This window comes from Cydia pomonella, chromosome 21, assembly GCF_033807575.1.
Source record: "Cydia pomonella isolate Wapato2018A chromosome 21, ilCydPomo1, whole genome shotgun sequence".
In the NCBI taxonomy this organism is placed as follows: Eukaryota; Metazoa; Arthropoda; class Insecta; order Lepidoptera; family Tortricidae; genus Cydia; species Cydia pomonella.
Genome location: NC_084723.1, coordinates 5,735,733 through 5,763,392, shown reverse-complemented (window position 1 = coordinate 5,763,392; position 27,660 = coordinate 5,735,733). Strand labels below are relative to the sequence as shown.

General features: G+C 45.2%; 2 protein-coding genes across 6 annotated transcripts in view; both read left to right on the top strand.

Moving 5' to 3' along the window:
• The window catches only part of LOC133529633 (protein glass), a 26,841-nt gene extending 24,285 nt beyond the window's left edge, over window positions 1-2,556 (top strand). For 2 of the 4 annotated variants that reach the window (XM_061867388.1, XM_061867387.1), the window contains exon 10: window positions 1,226-2,555. In XM_061867388.1, the coding sequence (XP_061723372.1) occupies window positions 1,226-1,298 (73 nt within the window). In that variant the 3' untranslated portion in view covers window positions 1,299-2,555. Of the gene's footprint in view, window positions 1-1,225 lie in introns of all 4 variants that reach the window. The other 2 variants (XM_061867389.1, XM_061867390.1) reach the window with 2 other exon arrangements.
• A 1,889-nt stretch (window positions 2,557-4,445) lies between these two features.
• On the top strand, window positions 4,446-27,347 carry LOC133529458 (protein O-GlcNAcase). 2 transcript variants are annotated; one of them, XM_061867170.1, is made up of 21 exons: window positions 4,446-5,067; window positions 5,180-5,231; window positions 5,628-5,856; window positions 6,333-6,437; window positions 7,174-7,336; window positions 7,726-7,854; window positions 8,866-9,009; window positions 9,496-9,610; window positions 10,050-10,135; window positions 10,524-10,693; window positions 16,025-16,421; window positions 16,826-16,947; window positions 17,704-17,792; window positions 19,424-19,601; window positions 20,419-20,593; window positions 21,080-21,133; window positions 21,361-21,551; window positions 23,157-23,245; window positions 24,036-24,130; window positions 25,142-25,290; window positions 25,872-27,347. In XM_061867170.1, the coding sequence occupies exons 1-21, from the start codon at window positions 5,001-5,003 to the stop codon at window positions 26,226-26,228; spliced, it is 3,156 nt and encodes a 1,051-aa protein (XP_061723154.1). In that variant the 5' UTR covers window positions 4,446-5,000; the 3' UTR covers window positions 26,229-27,347. The 2 variants fall into 2 exon arrangements, with proteins under 2 accessions (XP_061723154.1, XP_061723153.1); XM_061867169.1 differs by having other exon boundaries at window positions 10,512-10,693.
• The last annotated feature ends 313 nt before the right edge of the window (window positions 27,348-27,660 follow it).

Below are 27,660 nucleotides of genomic sequence, written 5' to 3'. Positions count from 1 at the left end.
AGAAACATTAACACACATTACGACACATTTAATGTTATTTTTAATTATAAAAAAAAACGTTGTTTTTATAAACCGAGTTAGCAATCTATCAGACTGTCATATCGGACGAACTGAAGTTGCCAATCGAGTAGTTTGTAACAATTGTAACCCCCGCCCACCTTAGGGTAGTTTACGTTGGGCTATATGTAATTGAGCATTCAGAATGCTTCCATGTTTTATTTCCGTTCACTGGCTGTAGTCAACTATAATAGTATTTTATACAATCGTGATATAAAGAGCTTTTCAGTCGAGTACCGTGTTTAGGCAACGAAGCTTGAAAAGCTTGATTATATCACTATTTTATACAATACTTTTTCTATGAGTCATCTAAAAATAATACTTTTTTTACTATAAAACCTAAATAATTAATGAAAATTGGTAAGTATATATTTCAGTAGACAATAATCGGACAGACAGACGGACATGACGAATCTATAAGGGTTCCGTTTTTTTGCCATTTGGCTACGGAACCCTAAAAATGTAGACATAAACGCGCGACTTCCACCCCGCGCCCCGCACCAGTTTAGTCTTTTCTATGGGAGCGCGGCAGCATGTGATTGGACAGTTTTTTTTATAGTTGACTACAGCGTATCGAAATGAATCTTATAGTTGAGTGGGAGCCCATACATGAAAAGTACACAATTATAGTTTGGTAAACGGAATCTTAATTCAACCATTTACCGTCGAAGAGTAGAAAAAAATTAACCAATCATGTGCCGCCACGCTCCTATAGAACGGGGGACGGGCGGGCGGAGGCTCGCGCGTTTAAGTCTTTTGTACTACATTTTTGTCTACTTAGATATTTACCAATTTTCATTACTTATTTAGGTTTTAATAGTCAATAAAATATTATTTTTGATGACTCGTTAAAAAAGTATTGTATACAATAGTGGTGTAATCAAGCTTTTCAATCTCGTACCTCACTTAGGCAACGAAGCTTTGTGAAAAGCTCTCTTTTATATCACGATTGTATAAAATACTATAAGATGATATGCTGAAGGCTGCGGCAGTTGTGGACTAGATCGAAAAAAGCTCGCAAAGATTCTCATTATTAAAATCTATGAAAATAATGGGACGGGATCTAAATAGCTTCTCCGGTGATTATTATAGGTAGGTAAAGGCAGATTTTTCTACAACTAGCTCGGGCAAGAAGGCACTGTATTTAACTGTTTATACTTGTTCCCAGATTCTCGCAGTCCGGTAACCTGAACCGACACATGCGCGTCCACGGGAACATGTCGGGCGGGATCCTCGGCTGACACTTGCCAACTCGCGGCGTCTCCGCCGTGTATTTCTAACCTTAACTAATAAAGAGGGTCTTTGTAGTGGATCCCGGGCTCCGAAGGAGTAGCCGAGTTTACAACCGGGATAAAAGGGATATCTATAGAGACTGCAGTCTTCTCTGCTATCGTGCGAGTGTGCCACATGCTGTGGCATCCGCGAGGACACTAGCAAGAGGATATCTCGGTATTACCTAAAAGTCTCTTTACACGCCTTTTGGGTCAGGTGGAGGAGAGAGATACCCAGACAGAAAACAGATTCCTTTGACCAGATCATGAAATTTTGATATCATCTGTTGCCGTTCCGTGGGTGGATTGAGGAACGATGGCTATCCAAACGTTTTATGTGGCGAAATTTTTTGGCAATTATATCAGACTGAGTGATATGATGCTATTTCTGTATATTTCGGTAAAAAGGTCATTCTCTGATGTAAGTAATTGACTTTTCCATACCTTCATATATGAATCGTTCGTGTCATCCACGATGATGCGCATAGTTGTCAAATCTAACCCTTAATAACATGGTAATACGAGTCAAGGCAGCGTCTTCGTGAATGACATGACCATATAACCAGGACTAAACATGTTTTCTGAAAATGGCTGATAAAAAGGACACATGATTGGACATTGTTATACCTATAGTTACATCCTAACAAAATCAAACGTTAAAATGGATGAAAATCACCGTTTGTTGAACCCTAATTTTTAAGACATTGGGTTGTCGTTAATGTTTTTGATTGCCTGTCCAATATTTGGCATAATATATGTTAAATAAAAATTTAAATACTCAATGTAGGATAGGCGATTTTTGCTGTATATATATTTTAATAAATCAATGTAAATAACAAGCGTTAAATAGGTCATTAAAATGGCCTGTATTATGTCTAGTCATTAAAATAAAAAGGACAAACATTTGTACCTAATCTTAATTAAATTTAGACTTATAAGATAAGAAGATCTCTAAACACCACAATTTGACCACTAATGTATAGTCTAGCGACCGACCAATAAAAATAGTACAGTAAACCTACAGATTGTTCATAAGGTTGTCAAGGTCTGTATAAACGTTATATATAGTAAGCTGTGTACCAATGGAATTAAAAAGCTATGGCGGAAGTTTAGATTTGATGAATAATGCATTGCACCCGTCGCAAAGGATCGTATACTGCGACCGTAAGTTAGTATATACTTTAAGGGATCGTTTAAAGCTTATATACAGGGCCCATACTTTTCATGCCGTTGACGCAAAAATTACGTAATTTAACATACAGGAAGTTACTACAAATTTAGATAACTTTGATTGTTGGTGCAATAAAGAATATTTACTTACTTACTTACTTACTTATTAATGGGTATCATAATAAATACTTGATACGTGAATAAAAGCTTGTTACGCTGTTAAAAACCAAAAATATGTATTATTTCATAAATTAATAATCTATTATTTATTTGTGGGACAATAAAATGAAAGTCAGTTAGACGTTTTTATACTGATTGTCAAGTATATGTATCAGTTACATAAAGAGGTTGACAAATGATTAATTATTACGAAAATACTAATTGGAATCACCTCTATGTAGCGTGACGTAATTTTTCTGTCAACGGCATGAAATGTACGGGCTCTGTATATAATTGTAACCCGCGGTGACGATAGGGAAACTATGAATTCTACTTTCTTTCTTTGGGAAGAATATAGCTTTTTGAATTTAGCGAAGTAACGGTAATTTTCCTATGAAATTCCATCGGGAGAAAACGGTTTCCACTAAATAAATCTTAACACATCACTTTGATTTTGATGTCGATCGCTTCAGCATAATATATTCTAGGTTTATAGAGCTTTTATGAGAAAAAAAATAGTTGTGTAAATAAAAAAAAAGGAAAACCCATGGAAAACCTATAAAACTAGTTTTTAATTGTGACAATAACATACTAAACAATCATGGAGAATGGAAAATATTTAGAAGTGGAAAAACGTTTTCTTTTTTGTATGGACGGCACGTGGTCCCTCTTAATTAAATCTTTATCTATCTGATCACAACTAAATTTAAATGGGACCATCTATATAAGACATGCTCATTGTGCTAATTTCCGTCCAGCTCTAGTTTTCCGTTCACTTGACGGAGTAGCAACTAATATATTTTATTTCTAATTCGCTACTTGCGAAAAATCATTTATATGTAAATAAATCTATTATTTAGAAGTTAAGAATTGCAATAAGTACACATTTCTGTGGCATGGTAGGTTTATAATTCAAAATTTACGCAACTCTTTGTAGCAGTCCCGTAGGAAGTGGACGAAAACTAGAGCTGGGTGGCAACTAGCGCAATGACCCCTATATAACCCTATACAACCCTATATACCGTGTTTTTATTGAATTCTGTTAAATTAAAAACAATTTTTAATAATTTTTATAAAAAGTAATTAAATGTTGCATAAGCTTTGTAAACAATTGAAAACTGTGACATTATATCAATGTCATTTCGAACATCAATATAAATAAACAACTCGTTTTTTTTGGATTTAAATTTATTGATAAAATACCTAAATATTTTTGGTTTTTTATATTCTCAGTGAAATCTATAATCGTCCGTATTATTTTATTGTCAAACTAAACGATTCTTAAGGATCCCGAGTTTTTATATTTTAAGTGTAAACATGTGAAATAAGATACTTTAATAAAATGAATGAAAAAAAGGGGTTACGTTTATTTTCTTACCTTATTTCTTATGGTGTTTCTTTTCAATTCCATAACTATCGAGTAAGGAGTTAGGAGGTGCTTGATTCAAAAGTAAAGCGATGAATGATAAAACGTAATATAGTATTAATACATTATGTTTATCATCGACATCATACACGATTTCTCCTGATTTTGTGATCACATTGTAGATTGTAATCAAATAAAAAATATCCTATCGTATTTTGAATAAAAAGCATATAATCACTACGTTCTACATTCTACGTTCTGATCGTATTGACATTGAAAATGGCGCCTTTACAATACAGTATTGCTAGTTACGAAAATGTAGATCACGATGCCAAAAAAAATTTAAAATAAATTGGGTTGGACAAAACAATAGTTAAATAAATTGTTATTTGTTACATTTATTAAGTAAATCAGTAATGCCTCAATATATAAAACGTATTTAAATTAATGATTCGTGTGAAGTTTATTGCAACGAAATGAAGTGTTAGGTTCTTTATACTGCCACATTCAATGACAAATAAATGAAATAAAAAATAAAAAAGTTTAATTGCAGCAGGACATCTATATGAATAAAAAATAAAATAGCGAAATAAGAAATAATTAAGAAATTAATGTTTAATCTTGTATTTTCTTTTTTACAACCGTTCTCTCTTAACAATTACCTCGCATTTTACAGCTGTTTCTCAGTAACCGGTTATTGCACATTAAAACACTTATTAGATTTTGACACATCATATTTCTCCATTCTCTCTCCGTTTCTATTATTTCCATTTATGGGACAAAGTAGTTCGATGATTTACGCCTGAAACGGGTCAACCGAGGCTCCAAGATCGAGAGGATCCATTACACAGTTACTGCTAATGCTATCTGTTTGTTCTGAGTCACAATAAGGCGTAGTTCTCCACCGACGCTCGTGTCCAACTTTCCACCATAACGATCATTATTTTGAGAGTTTAATCGCCGATTTTACCGTAAAAATGACTGAAAGTTCGCCAGACGAAGCAAATGCTAGCCGGAAAGACTTCATATGTGGAGTTGTTGAAGGTAAGTTTAGATGTGAGCTTGTAAAGCTTCGTGGACTATGTGTAGTTTTATACCTATGTTAGGAATACTAAGTTAAGAACGGTGTGAATGACCTGTGATCAACTATTTGCAGGCTTTTACGGTCGCCCGTGGACCACGGAGCAGCGAAAAGATCTTTTTCAAAAGTAAGTACTGGTCTTCTTATTCAGATCTTTGAATTGATTGATACTTATAATTACGACTAGAAAGTGACAGGGTGATAATGTAAACAAATTAACCAACATTCTTGTTAGTATTTGAATGTTTACTATATTCATATTGAATACTATTTTCTTAAAAAATATATTAATAACTGAACTGAAAATAGTAGATTAACTTCTAGTTTAATGTTATTTACGAACATTGATTATGCATGGTTAATGTAACTTAACCCCTGTAATCTCAGAACTTAAAAATTTATAAACATTATTTTTATACTTTTTTGATACTTGAATTTTTTTTCATGAGAAATAAACAAAAATGTACCATCTCATGCACATAGGGCTTACAGTTAGCATCATCTTACTAACAAAACCTTCCAGGCAAAAAAAATGGGGCTTGGACATGTATGTGTACGCTCCAAAGGACGATTACAAGCACCGAGCCTATTGGCGGGAGCTGTACACCGTGGAGGAGGCGGAGCACCTCACGTCTCTGATCTCTGCGGCCAGGGCTCAGGGCATTACATTCTGTTATGCTCTGTCTCCGGGCTTGGATATCACATATAGCAGCCAAAAGGAAATTACCACTTTGAAACGGAAACTTGAACAGGTAAGCAAAGTGATATTTATTGGCTTCTGATATTTGAAAAGCACATTTTTGTATAAAGTATTTTTTGTGCCTATTTAAGAAACTTAATTAATGAGTGGCAAGAACTTTCAATCAGGAGGTTGCAGGTTCAAAACCCGGCTCGTACCAATGAGAGATAATTTGATATTTGCCAGTTGCTCTTTGGTGAAGGAAAACATAGTGAGGAAACCGGACTAATCCCAATAAGGCCTAGGTTACCCTCTGGGTTGGAAGGTCAGATGGCAAAAAAATGGTGTCTCCTAATTCTTAGGATTAGTTGCCAAGTGGACTCTCTCAGGCTCCCATGAGCTGTGGCAAAAAAGTCGAGTGTTAAAGGGATAACGGAAGGAAGATGATGATTCAAAATTATCTATGATTAATTATAATTTCCTGTGTAATTGATGAGATATAGACATACACACGTATTTTATTACTGAAACTTTATTTATGACTTGCAGGTGTCCCAGTTTGGCTGCACATGCTTTGCTCTCTTGTTTGATGACATTGAGCCAGAGATGAGCGAGGCCGACAAGCAGATCTTCCAGAGTTTTGCTCATGCACAGGTGTGTTTGTATCTGTCACTTCCTCTCTATGTTGAAACACCATGTCTGAGGGTTGGGATTGCCATAAGTCTTCCAGAATCAAAATAATACACTTAGGGAAGCCTTATGATTTTATTTAAAAAAAGCTTGTGAAGGCAAGGGTCAACTATAGGAATTTATTAATTGTAATAATAGTGTGCGGTAAATTGATGTTAAGACTATTATTTAATATTGGGATTAGCGAAATCATAATGCGCACGATGGTTTCCCACCAATGTTGAAGTTTTATTTCAATTGTTAAAAGTTTTATGATGGAAACCTTTTTCATTTTGTTTCTATTCAAGATTTTACTGTTGCTTATAGAGTAAAAATACAAAGTTATACAAACACAAAAATCTTAACCTAAACTGAACTAAATCCTAAATCTAACAGACACACAAAAACTATCCGCACAACTCGCCCCGCGCCCCTCCAGATTCAAAGGAGCCCATCACGCTCGCTGCGTTGCCACGTTGAACGGCGATGGACAACCTCTGCATCAAAAACGACCCGGAGCGAGGGTCATGACCACACTCCCGCATGCGTCTGCCCACTTCACCAATAAATGTCTTGGCTATTCAAGATTGGTTTAATTGATAGTTTTAACACATACACAGTCACTGACTGTTACAATCATATCAATGCCTTCACACATTCAGTTATTCTTTTCTTTGTGGTCAATTATATATATTGAACCTTTTACCATTATTTTCAACAGGTTTCTGTAACAAATGAGATCCACCAACACCTCGGCTGCCCTCGCTTCCTCCTCTGCCCAACACAGTACTGCTCAACCCGGGCTGTACCAACTGTCAACAGCTCCGAGTACCTCAACACGCTAGGAACCAAGCTGTCTCAACAGATCGACATCATGTGGACAGGTAGTTTACTTGATCCAGTACTATGGCTGTGCCAACCTTCAAAAGCTCCAAGTAAATTCCTTAGTAAAGATGTCACGGCTTTAATATGCCGTAGCATCTAATTATGTGTGTAGTGCAGTTATGAGCTAGGTGTGAATGGCCTCGAAGCATGACAAGGCAGTTATTTTATGGCGAAACCTTCCATGACAAAACGAGATATGTCTGTCTCTGCAAACTCACTTTGGTAAGCTTTAAATACCTTGTTTATGTAAACATTGTGAATCATAAAGCAATATTAAAATGTAAACACAAGTAAGGTCAACTCACTGCCTACTCCGGCCGTCGTAATTTTAGTACAAAACCACTCAGACGCATTTATTTGACACCACAATGTATTATTGTATCCACAGGACCTAAAGTGATTTCCAAGACGCTGACCACGGAGTGTATAGAAGAGATAACCGCCGTACTACGAAGACCGCCAGTAATCTGGGATAACCTGCACGCGAACGATTACGATCAGAAGAGGATATTCTTAGGTAACCTAATCTAATAGTCTTTATTATCAAGCTACTAAAATCCATGATTAGAGGCTAACCAAACACAATTAGGTTGCGTTGTTTTATCACAGAGTTCCTATGGCTACCTGCTGTTTCCATCATCAGATCAGCTTGATGGCACCATAATATTGCATTGTCACCCGGCTTACATATGTATGCAAATTTTCAGCTTCATCGGTAACTGGGAAGTGGGTCAAATTTTACTTGCAAGATTTATCCCTACATACTAACAGGGCTAGTTAAATAAAAGCTTATAAAATTACTCGCGGCACACGAGAGTGTAAATAAAGGATGTAACTGCTTTTTCTTTATGTGCCATTTCCATCCCGGAGGTCGGCGACTTTATGGCCGAATGTCACTCTATCTAAATTCATGCGAATTCGTTTTTCCTTGCTGCTAGATTCCAGTCAGTCTTTTACATTTATCGTCCATGACATTGACAAAGAAAAATTCAATCCAAAGTCAGTCATGTATTCCTTTTTTTGTAATCTCTTGTTTCCACTTAGTTATTACGTGTTAGTTGTATTTTTGTGGACCTCTGTTATTGGCTATGTTTCCTGTTTACTATGCTATCTATTACTTATCGTATTGCTTATGGATTGTGGATTTAAAAGGAGTGAAATCTCTTATGAAACTTGAACTGTTGCAAAAGTGTCCAGCTGTCAGCTATAAATAATAGTACCAAATCTCTCCAGAGTAGCGCTAGAGTAGCTAAGAACCTAGGCGTTATTGACGGAGTGAAGTGCGCTGTCTATGATTTGATTTTTTTTGTCAAGTATTCTAGGTATTATAGGTTTTTTGATGACACTTTTTGGTACATGGAGTTTTAATTCCTTACCTCCATCTTCCATAGTATTGCTGTTCATGCTCCAAATAAATAAAAATAAAATAAATACCGTCGCCCACAATGTTAAGTGATAATTCAGAAACCTTTTTAAATATAGATAAAGTCCACCAATGCTCAGTAATCTACACGAGGATATGTTCCAGGTCCGTACTGCGGCCGGTCGCCGGAGCTGATCCCGCTGCTGCGCGGCGTGCTGACGAACCCCAACTGCGAATACAACGCGAACATGATCGCCATACGCACTCTCGCGCACTGGGCGAGCTGCAGCCTTGATGCACCAACACACAGTGAGTATTCCAGGTTTTCTTAGGTTCCATACCCCATTGGAACCTGAAATTCTCAAGTTTGCAATCTCTTCAAACTGTATAAAAAGCTTTTAAGGCATACTAATGAAAAGACACGGCAGTTTACGGGTACTTCCCGTTGAAATAGAATTATGCAATTTGACAAGTAGCACCTCAGCCTTACAGAAAACCGCAGCCAAATAACACTAGACCCTACTCATAGTGTTGTGTTCCAGCCGGAGAGTATAGTTGCCCGAGCTCAACGAGGGTGCGGAGTGTTAGGGTCGCCAAAGCGCATGTAACACCTCTGGAGTTCCAGGCGTCCATAGGCTACGGAGACTGCTTGCCATCAGACGGGCCGTATGCTCGTTTACCACCGACGTAGTTTAAAAAAAAAGCAATGTAAAAGAAAAAAATCGAAAACTATGTAAATGTGAAAAGTAATGTGTGGTGTTGCCAATGTTTAAATATAATGTTATTTGTTTACAGTGGAAGCGGTATCATGGGACATAAAACTAGAGTCCGAGAGCGAACAAGGCGTGTGTGAAGATGAGGCCCCCGTGACCCTGGGCAAGCATGTCTACCACCCGCGGCAGGCGCTCAGGTACTTACTACAACTGCATAAGGTTTATATTAGCATTAAAGTATGAAGGGAAGAGTAAGGGGAGAGCGGTAGGCGCTCTGGTAAATACAACCTTATTACACCCGCGTAAGGTTTATTTTAGCGGCCTCATGTTATCAAACTGGAGTCGTAGAGAACTACCAAACTACTTCACACTTATAAGTATCAAATTTCTTAGCTAAATAAATAATGTGTCTTTAAATTAGGTACTAGTTCTATCCGACACTACATAGTTTTTCCAACAAAATTGTGCGGCTTCAGTAGTAGGTTTTACATATTTTCTTAAAGCTCATATTATACAGCATGTATTTTTGTTACGACCGCATAACCAAAGGGTAGTGAGTTTAGGCTTTAATGAACACACTTTTATAGTTTTTGTGAAAAACAGACGACGTTTATTTTTCCATATGTTTGTTTTCAGGCAAGCAATAATCGAGTGGCTTCCAGAATTCTCCATACCCAAAACGGCGCAGGGGCCTGTGATCAAGCCGCAGCCTCCAGTCACAGGTATCAAGAATTCGCTCAAATTTTGGTTATAGCACTGTTTTAAATCTAGGTGTCATTATCCCTTTGACCGCCAAACACGTCAACTGACGCGCGGCTATGGTTCGTGTCATCCATGATGACGAAAACAGTCAAAAATAAGATTTAATCATGACAAAAATATCGTTGAAAGTGACAACCTTATGAAAACATGTAACACGTAAAAAAACATGGATAAAGATATAACTCCTAACAAATGTGTTTTTGCTGACAATTTGGTTGTAATTTCTTACTAGACTTCGACTAAATACCATGAACTTTTAATTTGATTATTAAAAAATGTATGTCCCATGCACGTTTGTGCGAAGATTCCCATCATAGAACTAACACAAGCAATAAGTTTTCATCACAGTCCCGCCGGTGCCCATCATCCCGATCCTGCCCATGGTGAACACATGCATGTCGCTGCTGACGGCCACCACCAACACCACGACCACTGCGGCCGCGGCCATCCCTACAGTGTCCACGTCGCAGCTGCAGGCGCTGGCCGACTGCCCGGCCGCCCGCCTCAAGCACCAGACGGTGAGTGAACCAGACGGTTAGAGCGGGAGCACTAGTGCTATCTCTGTCATCTCTACAGTGTCCACGTCGCAGCTGCAGGCGCTGGCCGACTGCCCGGCCGCCCGCCTCAAGCACCAGACGGTGAGTGAACCAGACGGTTAGAGCGGGAGCACTAGTGCTATCTCTGTCATCTCTACAGTGTCCACGTCGCAGCTGCAGGCGCTGGCCGACTGCCCGGCCGCCCGCCTCAAGCACCAGACGGTGAGTGAACCAGACGGTTAGAGCGGGAGCACTAGTGCTATCTCTGTCATCTCTACAGTGTCCACGTCGCAGCTGCAGGCGCTGGCCGACTGCCCGGCCGCCCGCCTCAAGCACCAGACGGTGAGTGAACCAGACGGTTAGAGCGGGAGCACTAGTGCTATCTCTGTCATCTCTACAGTGTCCACGTCGCAGCTGCAGGCGCTGGCCGACTGCCCGGCCGCCCGCCTCAAGCACCAGACGGTGAGTGAACCAGACGGTTAGAGCGGGAGCACTAGTGCTATCTCTGTCATCTCTACAGTGTCCACGTCGCAGCTGCAGGCGCTGGCCGACTGCCCGGCCGCCCGCCTCAAGCACCAGACGGTGAGTGAACCAGACGGTTAGAGCGGGAGCACTAGTGCTATCTCTGTCATCTCTACAGTGTCCACGTCGCAGCTGCAGGCGCTGGCCGACTGCCCGGCCGTCCGCCTCAAGCACCAGACGGTGAGTGAACCAGACGGTTAGAGCGGGAGCACTAGTGCTATCTCTGTCATCTCTACAGTGTCCACGTCGCAGCTGCAGGCGCTGGCCGACTGCCCGGCCGCCCGCCTCAAGCACCAGACGGTGAGTGAACCAGACGGTTAGAGCGGGAGCACTAGTGCTATCTCTGTCATCTCTACAGTGTCCACGTCGCAGCTGCAGGCGCTGGCCGACTGCCCGGCCGCCCGCCTCAAGCACCAGACGGTGAGTGAACCAGACGGTTAGAGCGGGAGCACTAGTGCTATCTCTGTCATCTCTACAGTGTCCACGTCGCAGCTGCAGGCGCTGGCCGACTGCCCGGCCGCCCGCCTCAAGCACCAGACGGTGAGTGAACCAGACGGTTAGAGCGGGAGCACTAGTGCTATCTCTGTCATCTCTACAGTGTCCACGTCGCAGCTGCAGGCGCTGGCCGACTGCCCGGCCGTCCGCCTCAAGCACCAGACGGTGAGTGAACCAGACGGTTAGAGCGGGAGCACTAGTGCTATCTCTGTCATCTCTACAGTGTCCACGTCGCAGCTGCAGGCGCTGGCCGACTGCCCGGCCGCCCGCCTCAAGCACCAGACGGTGAGTGAACCAGACGGTTAGAGCGGGAGCACTAGTGCTATCTCTGTCATCTCTACAGTGTCCACGTCGCAGCTGCAGGCGCTGGCCGACTGCCCGGCCGCCCGCCTCAAGCACCAGACGGTGAGTGAACCAGACGGTTAGAGCGGGAGCACTAGTGCTATCTCTGTCATCTCTACAGTGTCCACGTCGCAGCTGCAGGCGCTGGCCGACTGCCCGGCCGCCCGCCTCAAGCACCAGACGGTGAGTGAACCAGACGGTTAGAGCGGGAGCACTAGTGCTATCTCTGTCATCTCTACAGTGTCCACGTCGCAGCTGCAGGCGCTGGCCGACTGCCCGGCCGCCCGCCTCAAGCACCAGACGGTGAGTGAACCAGACGGTTAGAGCGGGAGCACTAGTGCTATCTCTGTCATCTCTACAGTGTCCACGTCGCAGCTGCAGGCGCTGGCCGACTGCCCGGCCGCCCGCCTCAAGCACCAGACGGTGAGTGAACCAGACGGTTAGAGCGGGAGCACTAGTGCTATCTCTGTCATCTCTACAGTGTCCACGTCGCAGCTGCAGGCGCTGGCCGACTGCCCGGCCGTCCGCCTCAAGCACCAGACGGTGAGTGAACCAGACGGTTAGAGCGGGAGCACTAGTGCTATCTCTGTCATCTCTACAGTGTCCACGTCGCAGCTGCAGGCGCTGGCCGACTGCCCGGCCGCCCGCCTCAAGCACCAGACGGTGAGTGAACCAGACGGTTAGAGCGGGAGCACTAGTGCTATCTCTGTCATCTCTACAGTGTCCACGTCGCAGCTGCAGGCGCTGGCCGACTGCCCGGCCGCCCGCCTCAAGCACCAGACGGTGAGTGAACCAGACGGTTAGAGCGGGAGCACTAGTGCTATCTCTGTCATCTCTACAGTGTCCACGTCGCAGCTGCAGGCGCTGGCCGACTGCCCGGCCGCCCGCCTCAAGCACCAGACGGTGAGTGAACCAGACGGTTAGAGCGGGAGCACTAGTGCTATCTCTGTCATCTCTACAGTGTCCACGTCGCAGCTGCAGGCGCTGGCCGACTGCCCGGCCGCCCGCCTCAAGCACCAGACGGTGAGTGAACCAGACGGTTAGAGCGGGAGCACTAGTGCTATCTCTGTCATCTCTACAGTGTCCACGTCGCAGCTGCAGGCGCTGGCCGACTGCCCGGCCGCCCGCCTCAAGCACCAGACGGTGAGTGAACCAGACGGTTAGAGCGGGAGCACTAGTGCTATCTCTGTCATCTCTACAGTGTCCACGTCGCAGCTGCAGGCGCTGGCCGACTGCCCGGCCGTCCGCCTCAAGCACCAGACGGTGAGTGAACCAGACGGTTAGAGCGGGAGCACTAGTGCTATCTCTGTCATCTCTACAGTGTCCACGTCGCAGCTGCAGGCGCTGGCCGACTGCCCGGCCGCCCGCCTCAAGCACCAGACGGTGAGTGAACCAGACGGTTAGAGCGGGAGCACTAGTGCTATCTCTGTCATCTCTACAGTGTCCACGTCGCAGCTGCAGGCGCTGGCCGACTGCCCGGCCGCCCGCCTCAAGCACCAGACGGTGAGTGAACCAGACGGTTAGAGCGGGAGCACTAGTGCTATCTCTGTCATCTCTACAGTGTCCACGTCGCAGCTGCAGGCGCTGGCCGACTGCCCGGCCGCCCGCCTCAAGCACCAGACGGTGAGTGAACCAGACGGTTAGAGCGGGAGCACTAGTGCTATCTCTGTCATCTCTACAGTGTCCACGTCGCAGCTGCAGGCGCTGGCCGACTGCCCGGCCGCCCGCCTCAAGCACCAGACGGTGAGTGAACCAGACGGTTAGAGCGGGAGCACTAGTGCTATCTCTGTCATCTCTACAGTGTCCACGTCGCAGCTGCAGGCGCTGGCCGACTGCCCGGCCGCCCGCCTCAAGCACCAGACGGTGAGTGAACCAGACGGTTAGAGCGGGAGCACTAGTGCTATCTCTGTCATCTCTACAGTGTCCACGTCGCAGCTGCAGGCGCTGGCCGACTGCCCGGCCGCCCGCCTCAAGCACCAGACGGTGAGTGAACCAGAAGGTTAGAGCGGGAGCACTAGTGCTATCTCTGTCATCTCTACAGTGTCCACGTCGCAGCTGCAGGCGCTGGCCGACTGCCCGGCCGCCCGCCTCGAGCACCAGACGGTGAGTGAACCAGACGGTTAGAGCGGGAGCACTAGTGCTATCTCTGTCATCTCTACAGTGTCCACGTCGCAGCTGCAGGCGCTGGCCGACTGCCCGGCCGCCCGCCTCAAGCACCAGACGGTGAGTGAACCAGACGGTTAGAGCGGGAGCACTAGTGCTATCTCTGTCATCTCTACAGTGTCCACGTCGCAGCTGCAGGCGCTGGCCGACTGCCCGGCCGCCCGCCTCAAGCACCAGACGGTGAGTGAACCAGACGGTTAGAGCGGGAGCACTAGTGCTATCTCTGTCATCCCTACAGTGTCCACGTCCCAGCTGCAGGCGCTGGCCGACTGCCCGGCCGCCCGCCTCAAGCACCAGACGGTGAGTGAACCAGACGGTTAGAGCGGGAGCACTAGTGCTATCTCTGTCATCTCTACAGTGTCCACGTCGCAGCTGCAGGCGCTGGCCGACTGCCCGGCCGCCCGCCTCAAGCACCAGACGGTGAGTGAACCAGACGGTTAGAGCGGGAGCACTAGTGCTATCTCTGTCATCTCTACAGTGTCCACGTCGCAGCTGCAGGCGCTGGCCGACTGCCCGGCCGCCCGCCTCAAGCACCAGACGGTGAGTGAACCAGACGGTTAGAGCGGGAGCACTAGTGCTATCTCTGTCATCTCTACAGTGTCCACGTCGCAGCTGCAGGCGCTGGCCGACTGCCCGGCCGCCCGCCTCAAGCACCAGACGGTGAGTGAACCAGACGGTTAGAGCGGGAGCACTAGTGCTATCTCTGTCATCCCTACAGTGTCCACGTCCCAGCTGCAGGCGCTGGCCGACTGCCCGGCCGCCCGCCTCAAGCACCAGACGGTGAGTGAACCAGACGGTTAGAGCGGGAGCACTAGTGCTATCTCTGTCATCTCTACAGTGTCCACGTCGCAGCTGCAGGCGCTGGCCGACTGCCCGGCCGCCCGCCTCAAGCACCAGACGGTGAGTGAACCAGACGGTTAGAGCGGGAGCACTAGTGCTATCTCTGTCATCTCTACAGTGTCCACGTCGCAGCTGCAGGCGCTGGCCGACTGCCCGGCCGCCCGCCTCAAGCACCAGACGGTGAGTGAACCAGACGGTTAGAGCGGGAGCACTAGTGCTATCTCTGTCATCTCTACAGTGTCCACGTCGCAGCTGCAGGCGCTGGCCGACTGCCCGGCCGCCCGCCTCAAGCACCAGACGGTGAGTGAACCAGACGGTTAGAGCGGGAGCACTAGTGCTATCTCTGTCATCTCTACAGTGTCCACGTCGCAGCTGCAGGCGCTGGCCGACTGCCCGGCCGTCCGCCTCAAGCACCAGACGGTGAGTGAACCAGACGGTTAGAGCGGGAGCACTAGTGCTATCTCTGTCATCTCTACAGTGTCCACGTGGCAGCTGCAGGCGCTGGCCGACTGCCCGGCCGTCCGCCTCAAGCACCAGACGGTCAGTAACCATTGAGAACCAAACGAAACAATGAAATTAGGCTGCAATTGCAAGCTGTACCACGCGATCAAATCGTCGTGAGCGCCGTAAAATTCATAGCTCGGTCTTGTATAATATACTACTAGATAGTGCTGCTGTTAGTACAGCGTTCAAACTACCGATCATGGCGACCCTGCTGTAAGCGAAACCTTGCATAAAAGTCCTTCTGAAATAAAAACAATTTGAATCGAATTTATCGGAAGTTAGTAAATGTGCTTCGGCACGTTTATCAATTAATAACGATTTTAGCTCGTCACTACTTACTTTCTAGGAAAAACATGAAATATAATTTTAGCATATAATGATCGTTACATCTGTAACTACATAAACAAGTTGTTCGCAAGCCAGACTAAACATTATTTTCTTTCACAGGTATCGCCCGTAGAAACCTTCAGTGCAGTGACGAACCCCGTCATGAACTCTCTAGTGTCCCCCACAAAAGTTATCCTCAACGAATCTATACAGAACCCCATCATACCCATCGCAAGCTCTAACATCTCCCTACCTAGCGAAATACCTGTATCTACCCTCCCCGTACCACTCCTCGGTATAAAATCACTCGAAGAAAGTGTAGACAAAAGCGAAGATCAAAGTATGATAGACAGTGACAGACAGGATAAAAACGACAGTGTAGTGAATGACAGTGTTCTAGAAAGTGCTAGTTTCATAGAAGAGATGAAGAAGGATAAAGAAGAGGACCAGGACACGATTATAGTTGATGACGAGAAGGTTGAAGAGCAACAGCAGAATGGAGACATGAGTTTAGGAGGTTGGTATTACCTTTATTTTTAGAACAGATGTGGAATTAACTGTGTGTAAATATTAAAATGTATGGGGCAGGGAGTATTACTGCAATGTTCTGCCGCCAGAGTACAGCACTGTCACATATTCTAAACCATAGAGTAACTTATACATACTATGTCTTAAAAAGTTTTTTGAGAAGTAGTTTTACAGGTAGTCGATAGGTGGCGCTGTAATCAAATATAATTAATTTAGGCTTGCTAATTTGTAAAATACTCACCCCATTTTCCCAATATACTCGATACGAAACACACATTGGTTTGTCTCCGACTCCCTCAAATCCTCCGACCTCCGCCCACGTGCCAACAGAATGAATGATACCAAAGACAAATGAAATACCAAAGTGAGATTTAGAAAAAGTTTTCTTTGCAGACACACCTCAAACGCTAAGCCCGAACCGGCCGTCGCTGCCCGAAGGAGAACCGCTCGATGTGGACCCACCATCTGCTGCTAACACTGATACAGACGTAGTTATGAACGACCAGCTTAGCGAAGTAAGTACCGTTATTCTAATTCTCAAATAATATTTTCTCGGAAACGTTCGTATTTGTCATGATACTTTAGTCAACCTCAGTACTTTTTGTACTGAGACCGACCGAAATAGCATAACACGTTCGTTTCCATGAAAATACGATGGTAAAGGATTATTTACTGTACAATAGGATGTACTTAAACAATCCAATCAATTCAGCCAGTTATGAAACTTCAAGACCATACCCCCCTTATTCATAAACGTGTACTATAGTTACGATGCCGCTGATCATGGTTTGTCCCTTTCCATCATACCAATACGTCGGAAAAGGACAAACGATGATCAGCGGCATCGTAACTTTAGTACACGTTTATGAATACGGGGGTTTGTTATAATTAAGTCAGTATTAGAAGAAAAAACATGGGACGTCACAATAATAATGGTTTCATCGCGACCTCCTGATTTAGGAGTTTTTTACTGATTATAGATCGTGTAATTCACAAAGACGTGTGGTTTGACTCGAATTGTCGAGTTATTGAGGTTAGATTTGACAAATCTGCGCGTCATCGTGGATGACACGAACTATATATAGTATGAAAAGCGCCAAAATGTGTTTGATATAGTTTTTCTGTGAATTCCTTAGAACAATTCCTGAGAAATTAGCCCGACAAATTCCCAATCACAAATTCTAGTTTTTTGGCTCATTATCATCACGTCAGTAATTTTTCAGTCAGTTAACTGTTTATATTTGAAATACTTATACTTGAATATCTTTCAGAATGGTTCCATGCAAGTGGAGCCTAGCAACAGTCCTCTGAGCACGGATATGATGGTAGAATCCGTGGACCCTGTCGAAACTACAGATGAGTAAGTACTTCTTTCCTTCCTTCCTTCCCTCCTTCCTTTCTTCCTTCCTTGCTTCCTTCATTCCTTCCTTCCTTCTCTCCTTTCATCCTTCCTGTCCTCCTTCCTTCTTCCTTTAGGTAAACTTCTTAGTTTAGGTTGTTGAGTGAATAAACATTCACCTGATATTAGCTCGACTATAATTATGTATATTTAATTATTTCATTTTCTGGGTTCCCTAGCCAAAATGGCAAAAACGAACCCTTATAGTTTCGTCGTGTCCATCTGTCTGCCTGTATGTCAGCTACTTTACTCGGAAACTATAAGGTATATTTTAAGAAAAAATTGGAACGTAGGCGTCTTTTGTCTGCCGCTATTTAGTTTAGAATGTATTTTTAGGGAGGGGGGGGGGGGCACTCCATACATGTCACTAAAAGTAATGACAGTGGCACACCAATTGACAGGTCTTCGGTTAGGATCTAGGTTAGAAAAATTTTTTTTATTTAGTAAAACTAAAACTAAATGTGATGTGATTAAAAGTGATTATTTCCTAAAACTTTAGGAAATAATCACTCCGAAAGTCAAGAATAAAGTGTCCCTCCCTTCCCTCTAACTTTTGAACCGGGCGTGCAAAAAGTTTAAGTTTAGTAAAAAAACAAAAGACAGAAAATTAAGCTTAACGAATACTTTCCACGAAAATAATTAAGGTTAAGAGAAATTTTCTTTAATCATAAAACATACAACAGATCAGCAGTAGGGCTAAGATGGTCGGCTCTTTATCATTTGTCACCATGCCTGTCACGTTCTAACAAGTATGTAAGCGTGAAAGTGACGGGCATAGTGACAAGTGATAAAAATGGAACCATCTTAGCCCTACAGAACGAAATACGCACAGTATTCATATATTGGGCGCGCATGTACCTAAGTAGTACAATGAAAAATGTATGGACGCAGCTTTGTTTTGCAATTCATTAGGCCTCTTTCAAAGAACCGTATATTCTTTATTAAAATAATGGTTAAAAGTTGCTTTTGTTATGTACACTATAAATTTACACTATTATTTATCTTCAATTATACATCGATATTTTTAAAAAGAAACTATAGGTCTATAACGAAATCAATATGTACCCATTAACTAAGTTGCTCATATGTTTATTTTAGACTGTTTATTTAAAAAAAAAAATTTAATGCACTTGTATACAATGTCAAAGAACACAACAAGTAAATAACAAAATTACTACACATATTTTGATGTCTAGAATAAAATTAATTTCAATAATAACTAATAATAATCATGACTATTCAAACTTATAAACACTATTTATATTATTTAAAAAAAACCCTTACAAACATATACTTAATCTAACGGCCCGATTCGAAGAATGATTAAGACATGTTTAAGTTCTTGGAAAGATCTTTAAACGATCGATAACTGAACGACATGTCAAAATTTACGTTTATTTCAATTCCGCTGTGATCCCAATAAGATCTACGATATTTCTAACGTCAAAATGACATTGTTTGCCCGAATCGAGCTGCTTCTGTCAACTATACGACATACAAACGATATCTAAATGAGAACTTATCTAAACCAGAACTTATCGTTATCGCATATCAGTCTTCGAATCGGGCCTATAACGTCTATTTTGTTACAGACCAGTCGAAGAATCATCGATAGACACAAACGCGCTAACGGAGGACGACTTAGTGCTGCTATGCGATCTGTTTTATCTACCGTTCGAGCACGGCTCGCGCGGGCTACGGCTGTTACATGATTTCCATTGGTTAACGGGGCATGCGGCCGGAACGTTGCCGAGGGGGAACAAACCTGAGGTAAGTGCATTTGAAAAGTAGGTCATTGTTGTTCTATGATGTATGCAGCAGAAAGTGATACTTTCTGCTCTAGAGCATTTTACTTTCCAAGTATTTACATAACTATTAAATAAATGTTTTTTTTTTATGATAACCAATGAAACTTTTTTTTTACGATATGCAACTAAGTAAAAATTTTTATTTTACCTTTTCATACAATAAAAAATCTAATACCTTAAAAAGAACAATTCTTGTATATTTATATATTTCGGGGATCTCGGAAACGGCTCTAACGATTTCGATGAAATTTGTTTTCGGGGACGAAAAATCTAGCTAGATCTTATCTCTGGGAAAACGCTGCATTTTTGAGTTTTTATATGTTTTCCGAGCATAGCTCAGTCTCCCAGGTATTAATTATTTACAGTGATCGTCACGGACGGTGCCTCACCCCGGGTTTCTGAGTAAACATCTTATTCAAAAACTCTTAAAAAAATTAAAATAACACTCAATGGAATTACTTTCTCGAACAAAATCGCTGCATTTGAATCATATCCATTCATGTTCATATTAAGTTTTTGTTCAGAATCCCGCGGTGTGGCACCGTCCATGCCGATCACTGGTTATTTATTAAACGACATACCTTTAAATTGGTTAATTATCCTTTTTTGCGAAATGGGATATTTTCCAAAGGGGTATCCTGCGAAATGGACTTGTAACATTTTGTGGATGTAACTGAAATCGATAGGGATGTATAGCTGCGGCACGTGTTTTTGCAAAATGACAGAAATTGATATTGTTGTAAACGAATGTTAGTAAACGAGTTGTCATAATTGTTTAGACAAGCGAGTGGCGCCGCCGACGGAGCCGCTTCGCGTGGTGGACGGCCCGCGCCAGACGCCTGCTACGGCGACTAGAGGCTTGCGCCAACCGGGAGCTCCACGCCGAGCTGCAGCCCTACGTGTGGGAGCTGTGCGCCGTGCTAGCGCTGCTGGACGGCCTGGTGCGGTGGCTAGGTATGTTATACCTCGTTCAGACGAGTGGCGCCGCCGACGGAGCCGCTTCGCGTGTGGACGGCCCGCGCCAGACGCCTGCTAAGGCTGGCGTCCGCTAGTCTCGCCGAAGTGAATCGCAATATTTCGCCGTCTATACATTGACTATGAAACTGCGTCTATTGACGTAAACCGTCTATTACTGGCCACCTTATACTATAATATAGAAAATGAACCGCATACAACATGCAATTTGTGGAATTATTGTGAAATTTTGACCGAAGGGCGTCGTGTTTCGGTGGTTCTGTGGGAATCTGCCGACGCCTACTGTACTGTAACAGCAGAACCGTGACGCAGTGTTGTCGCCAACATAATTTTTAGTGTCTAAGAATATAATTATTGTATGTGTGTCAGTCTGTAAGGCAACCTTGGGCATCAGTTGCCTGACCTGACTATACACACTATGAACTATTTACTAAGTTGTAAAATAATCTAGAAATTTTGTTTCAGAACTTGGCAAATTCCCGCAGAACATTGCAACCAATACACAAGGCAGCTATACATGTAAGCAATCCCTTTTTACATATATGCATATATAATTATATTTGTTCAACAGTTGTTTCATTTTAAATTTTGATCTCTATTTTAAGCTGTTGCATTTTTCGATTCGATTGTCGAAATTATTTAAAAAAAATCACAATACGTACATACGATGTTTTCTATGTAGTAGTATTCACTTCACAGTTTCGAATATGCAACTAAAACGTTTTTGTTAAAATATTTTCGTACAGGGTTCTCAAAAGGTTGGCGGGAAGCGTTCGAGAGCGGAGCTCAGGAACCTTGGGTGTTCCGCGGCGGCCTCACCGCCGACTTGCGGCGGCTGCTCCCGGTGGAGTGCAGCGGCGACCAGCTGCGGCCGCAGGCCGTGCCGCGCGAGCCGCCGCTCGTCGTGCGGCCCTACTCCGCCGCCGATGAAAACGCCGTGAGTCTTGTCTTTATCTTACACGGTTATGACTAGGGTTGCCAACCGTCCCGCTATGCAGGGTGTAATCGTTAAGTGTAGCCAGGCGATAATTCCGTAAATATAACAGATATTTCAAAACTTCAAATTGATATCGTTCGTTCGTGAATTGATTACATCCCTGTATGCGGGTGTCCCGTTTCTCGAGCCCTATAGTATGCGTCCCGAAAAACGCCCGCGCGGGACGCCGATTGTCCCGTTTTCAGGCTTATTGGAAGTTGTAATTTGAGAGCGCGTGATTTTAATCGAAATATACTACACCGCGGTGTATAATGACTCGAGAACACGGTGCGCTCACTCGCTTGCTAAGCCTAACTACAACCAAACAATGGAAAACTGTGACGTATCAATGTCATTTCGAACATCGATCCTCTTAGATAGTACGTATGTTTAGTAGTAAATGTATTAACTCGTACTTAACACTAATCAATATGTAAACAGGCCCTAAGGCAAGTGTACACGCTCGTATGAGCCTTATCAGATAAAAATAAAACATCGATTATCTCCGAAATAGAACTATTTAGAACACCGGTGTCTTTAGGAAAGTTGCTCAATTTAAGCTCAGGAATGCACCCTTGAAATTAATGGAAATAAAAAAACATGGTGTAGTGTCCTGCATTTTATACCCAAGTCCCGCAATTCGATCACAAATGTACCGCAAATCTGTGCACTATAAGGTCGGCAACCTTACTTATGACACCAATGAGAACACCGCCTTAGCGCTTTCTTGGTTCCGTCTTCAATATCGGTACGAGAGGAGGCTTTAGACGACCTTATCCAGAAAATAAAGCCGACTGTTCGATTATTTTCTAGATACCCAAAGGTTGTCTGGAAGAGATCTCTCTTTAGCGATAAGACCGCCTGTTGTCTGCCTCTACATTTAATCAATTATTTCTTTTCTTTTCTATCTCTGCTTCTACATTTAATTTTTTTTTTCTTTTGTATCTTTTTTTACTGAGGTATGCCAATCAAGGCTCGGAAACCGGTTATATTTCCAAACCGTTATCATGTACTTGGCACAAAACTTTTTAATTTCGGTTTTGCTCGAAAAACCATTATTTTTAAACCGGTTTTATAAGAACTGTTCAAGAACAAGAACATAGACACCGACATAGAAAGAAACCGGTTTTTATACCTCTAAATCGGTTAATTTTACTTGTACTTGTTTCTTTCTATGTCGGTGTCTATGTTTACGTTCCGGCCGGCCGTTTCCTCGCTCGTCGAATATACCGTTTTTTTAGGTTACAATAAAGTTCTTAAAAGTCTTAAAACGTTCGCGTTCTTATAAAAAATCGAAGGTAACAAACCGGTTCCCAGCTTTGATGCCAAAAAAGATTATACTTCTATCTACCAGACTGCATTTTGCGAAAGTGCATCGTCAAAGTGCAAGAACGATCGAGCAAACTGTACGTTCCATGGTTGTTAGACGGCATCTTGGTAAAATCAAAGATTAGGTACTCAATATCACGATCAGACAATATGTTCATGAAAATGTACATAAACGTATTTAATACAAATATAAAGTTTAATTTCACATAACTGAATAATAATAATAAATTGTTGCAGGTGTGCGAGATATGCCACAAAACGTGCAGAGACGGCTCGGATTGCAGCGACCTTTTCCCGAGCGACCTGCAGACGTTACCGGCTGACAGGTAACCTTGCTGAGACTTTTACTGTTTTATTTTTTGTGGAGCGCTACTATAGAATCAACATAAAAATTTCAATAAAACATTTGCTTTTGACTACGACTATCTAAAGTTAGTTTTTTTTTAGCATTAGGAAAAAGGCCCTAGGTATGATGGTCGAGGTAAAATAAAAATATTTGATGTTTATCCATCAGCAGACATAGAAGTTTTTGTGGCAAAATAAAGGGATTGACAAAATCAAATTTCGACATGTCTATTATCGATGTTACCATAGCGTTATAGATAATTAGATATTTTTAACCTTGTATAAAAAGATAGCTACCGGGAAATACACAACACGTTCGATATCTTCTTTGATACACCCATTGGTAGTTTTCTTATTTTTTGACACTGTATTCTACAGTTTACGTTTTTATTTTAGAATATTTAATTATATGTAATAAAGAAATTATGGTCGGATTTGTAATTGATTTGCATTCTTGAAATTTCCCGGTAAATTACAGCAAGTAGAATTTACATCTTTTAATTATTAATCTATGACTGAGTTATCGATGTTATTATTTGTCGATGTTTCATTTTCACAAGCACTCGTTTTTGCCACAAAAACTTATATGTCTGTCCATCAGCCAACAAAAAAAGTCAGAAAACTTAAGATCTAATTTTTCCTATATTTTTTCTTCAAGCTGTTATTTCAAACTGTAAATAATTCTAAATAAAAAATAACCGTGAAAATAAATAAGCCAAATTATACTATAACCCTAACCCTAATACTTACTTGTGTAATGATTGTTTTTAGGCTAGTGCAACCATTCCTAACATTTGCGCCTTCTCTGTGTATGGTGATAGAAGAGGACGAAATGTTCCTGAGGGAAGGAGAAGAAAACGTTAACGGTTAGTATCAGCTTTAACACAATACACTGACTATATTTATCTAGTGGGTAGTGACCCTGCCTATGAAGCCGATGGTCCCGGGTTCGAATCCCAGTAAGGGCATTTATTTGTGTGATGAACACAGATATTTGTTCCTGAGTCATGGGTGTTTTTTTATGTATTTGTGTATGTGGATCTGGGTACGTCCTTAAACTACGTCCAAAAGAGAGGTCAATGTCATCTCGCTTTGTGTGGTAGCATAGCGCAGCGGATGTCATTCCTGATCTAGAGCGGAGCCCAACTGGGGAAGTACCTCCACCTTACAGAAAACAGCAGCCAAATAACACTAGACCCTACTCATGTTGTGTTCCTGCGGTGAGGAAGGTTGCCAGAGCTCAACGAGGGGGGGGGGGATGCTAGGGTCGGCATGTAACTCTGGAGTTGCAGGCGTACATAGGCTACGGAGACTGCTTACCATCAGGCGGGCCGTATGCTTGTTTGCCACCAACGTAGTATAAATATAAATATATATATATATATATATATATATATATATATATCGTTGTCTCAGTACCCACAACACAAGCATTCTTGAGCTTACTGTGGGGGCTTAGTCAATCTGTGGAAGAATGTCCTATAATATAATATATTAAAAAATCATAACCGGTCGGCAATCTCCAGTTTAACACGCCTTTTTTGGGTACATTGCACCTTTTAGTTCATAAATAATCATTTAGTAAGACCCAATCAATAGTCGCATCTCTTACGCACTCCAGAAACTGATAGTTTCTCCCTCTTTTTGCAATAGTTTGCCGACCCCTCCCTTTTTTTTTCAATAGTTTACCGAACCCTTGCTTATTACAAGGAGACAGGACTGCCATTGGCAAGTTAAGAGTAAAGAATTGTAAACGGAAGTGCTTTACTATCGTAGAATTTGTGCCCGTATGTCGGTTTTGTTTATTTACTCTAAAATAAGTCAGTTTGGTTTCTTGCCATTACCTATAGAATATCTCATAGTTCTAATATTTTCAGGGTACAAACCAGGAATTGTCGGTTACGCATGCGCCGCGCTGAACAGCAAAGAGTTTTACAAAAAGCAAGAGGTGGCCTGGATACCGGAGATGTGCAAGAAATACCCCGAGCAGTTAACCGAGAGGGAAGACCTGAGTCAGGCGGCTAAGGTAAGAGATGTACAGGGTAGATTTCTTAAATGAGCCATTGGGCCACCGTGTCGCCATGTTGACCAGCTATGCAATAGATTGAGTAGTACAGTCTTTGCGTGACGGATGTTGACACCCCTGGTTTCGTTTGGCTCATTAAAACGGTTTACTACGCTCACTTCCACTCACTAATGACGTATGGTGTACTCATTTGGGGAAACTACGGATGCCAATACGTATGCCATAGTAATGTAGACGGGCCACATACAGCAGCGTCGACGGTGGTGCAGGACGCAGCAAATGGTTGGGTCCAGTCGGTGCGGTACCGCACTGATTCTGACGAGCCGGTTTTCTTCTCTTTTCCACCTTCTTGAAACCAACCTCGTCGCATCGCGACTTCCTTAGAGTCGGCTGTGATTCTTCCTTGTGAACTGGTTCATGAAGGCTCTGCACCCCTTTCTTAGGGCGCTGCTTAGGCTTGGATACAGCAGGCGGCTTAGCGGCAGTAACGGCGTAGCAACGTTGCGGGGCCAACGTACTCTCGCGTGGCGTGTATGGTCTACTATATAACTTGGTTTGCTAATTAGGAACCTTTTTTCCAGGACTGCATCCACCACTTCCACCAGTTCAGCGCCCTGGAGCGCGCGCCGGCGGGCGTGCTGCGCGCGCACCCGGCGCTGCTGACGTGCTGCGTGCGCGCCGACTGCCGCGACCCGCACGCGCCGGCGCGCCTGCTCACGTGCCTCCTGGCCGCGCTGAGGGCCCACGGTACTGCTCCACTCCCACCAGGTCACTCTAGAGCCAGCGCCGGCGGGCGTGCTGCGCGCGCACCCGGCGCTGCTGACGTGCTGCGTGCGCGCCGACTGCCGCGACCCGCACGCGCCGGCGCGCCTGCTCACGTGCCTCCTGGCCGCGCTGAGGGCCCACGGTACTGCTCCACTCCCACCAGGTCACTCTAGAGCCAGCGCCGGCGGGCGTGCTGCGCGCGCACCCGGCGCTGCTGACGTGCTGCGTGCGCGCCGACTGCCGCGACCCGCACGCGCCGGCGCGCCTGCTCACGTGCCTCCTGGCCGCGCTGAGGGCCCACGGTACTGCTCCACTCCCACCAGGTCACTCTAGAGCCAGCGCCGGCGGGCGTGCTGCGCGCGCACCCGGCGCTGCTGACGTGCTGCGTGCGCGCCGACTGCCGCGACCCGCACGCGCCGGCGCGCCTGCTCACGTGCCTCCTGGCCGCGCTGAGGGCCCACGGTACTGCTCCACTCCCACCAGGTCACTCTAGAGCCAGCGCCGGCGGGCGTGCTGCGCGCGCACCCGGCGCTGCTGACGTGCTGCGTGCGCGCCGACTGCCGCGACCCGCACGCGCCGGCGCGCCTGCTCACGTGCCTCCTGGCCGCGCTGAGGGCCCACGGTACTGCTCCACTCCCACCAGGTCACTCTAGAGCCAGCGCCGGCGGGCGTGCTGCGCGCGCACCCGGCGCTGCTGACGTGCTGCGTGCGCGCCGACTGCCGCGACCCGCACGCGCCGGCGCGCCTGCTCACGTGCCTCCTGGCCGCGCTGAGGGCCCACGGTACTGCTCCACTCCCACCAGGTCACTCTAGAGCCAGCGCCGGCGGGCGTGCTGCGCGCGCACCCGGCGCTGCTGACGTGCTGCGTGCGCGCCGACTGCCGCGACCCGCACGCGCCGGCGCGCCTGCTCACGTGCCTCCTGGCCGCGCTGAGGGCCCACGGTACTGCTCCACTCCCACCAGGTCACTCTAGAGCCAGCGCCGGCGGGCGTGCTGCGCGCGCACCCGGCGCTGCTGACGTGCTGCGTGCGCGCCGACTGCCGCGACCCGCACGCGCCGGCGCGCCTGCTCACGTGCCTCCTGGCCGCGCTGAGGGCCCACGGTACTGCTCCACTCCCACCAGGTCACTCTAGAGCCAGCGCCGGCGGGCGTGCTGCGCGCGCACCCGGCGCTGCTGACGTGCTGCGTGCGCGCCGACTGCCGCGACCCGCACGCGCCGGCGCGCCTGCTCACGTGCCTCCTGGCCGCGCTGAGGGCCCACGGTACTGCTCCACTCCCACCAGGTCACTCTAGAGCCAGCGCCGGCGGGCGTGCTGCGCGCGCACCCGGCGCTGCTGACGTGCTGCGTGCGCGCCGACTGCCGCGACCCGCACGCGCCGGCGCGCCTGCGCACGTGCCTCCTGGCCGCGCTGAGGGCCCACGGTACTGCTCCACTCCCACCAGGTCACTCTAGAGCCAGCGCCGGCGGGCGTGCTGCGCGCGCACCCGGCGCTGCTGACGTGCTGCGTGCGCGCCGACTGCCGCGACCCGCACGCGCCGGCGCGCCTGCTCACGTGCCTCCTGGCCGCGCTGAGGGCCCACGGTACTGCTCCACTCCCACCAGGT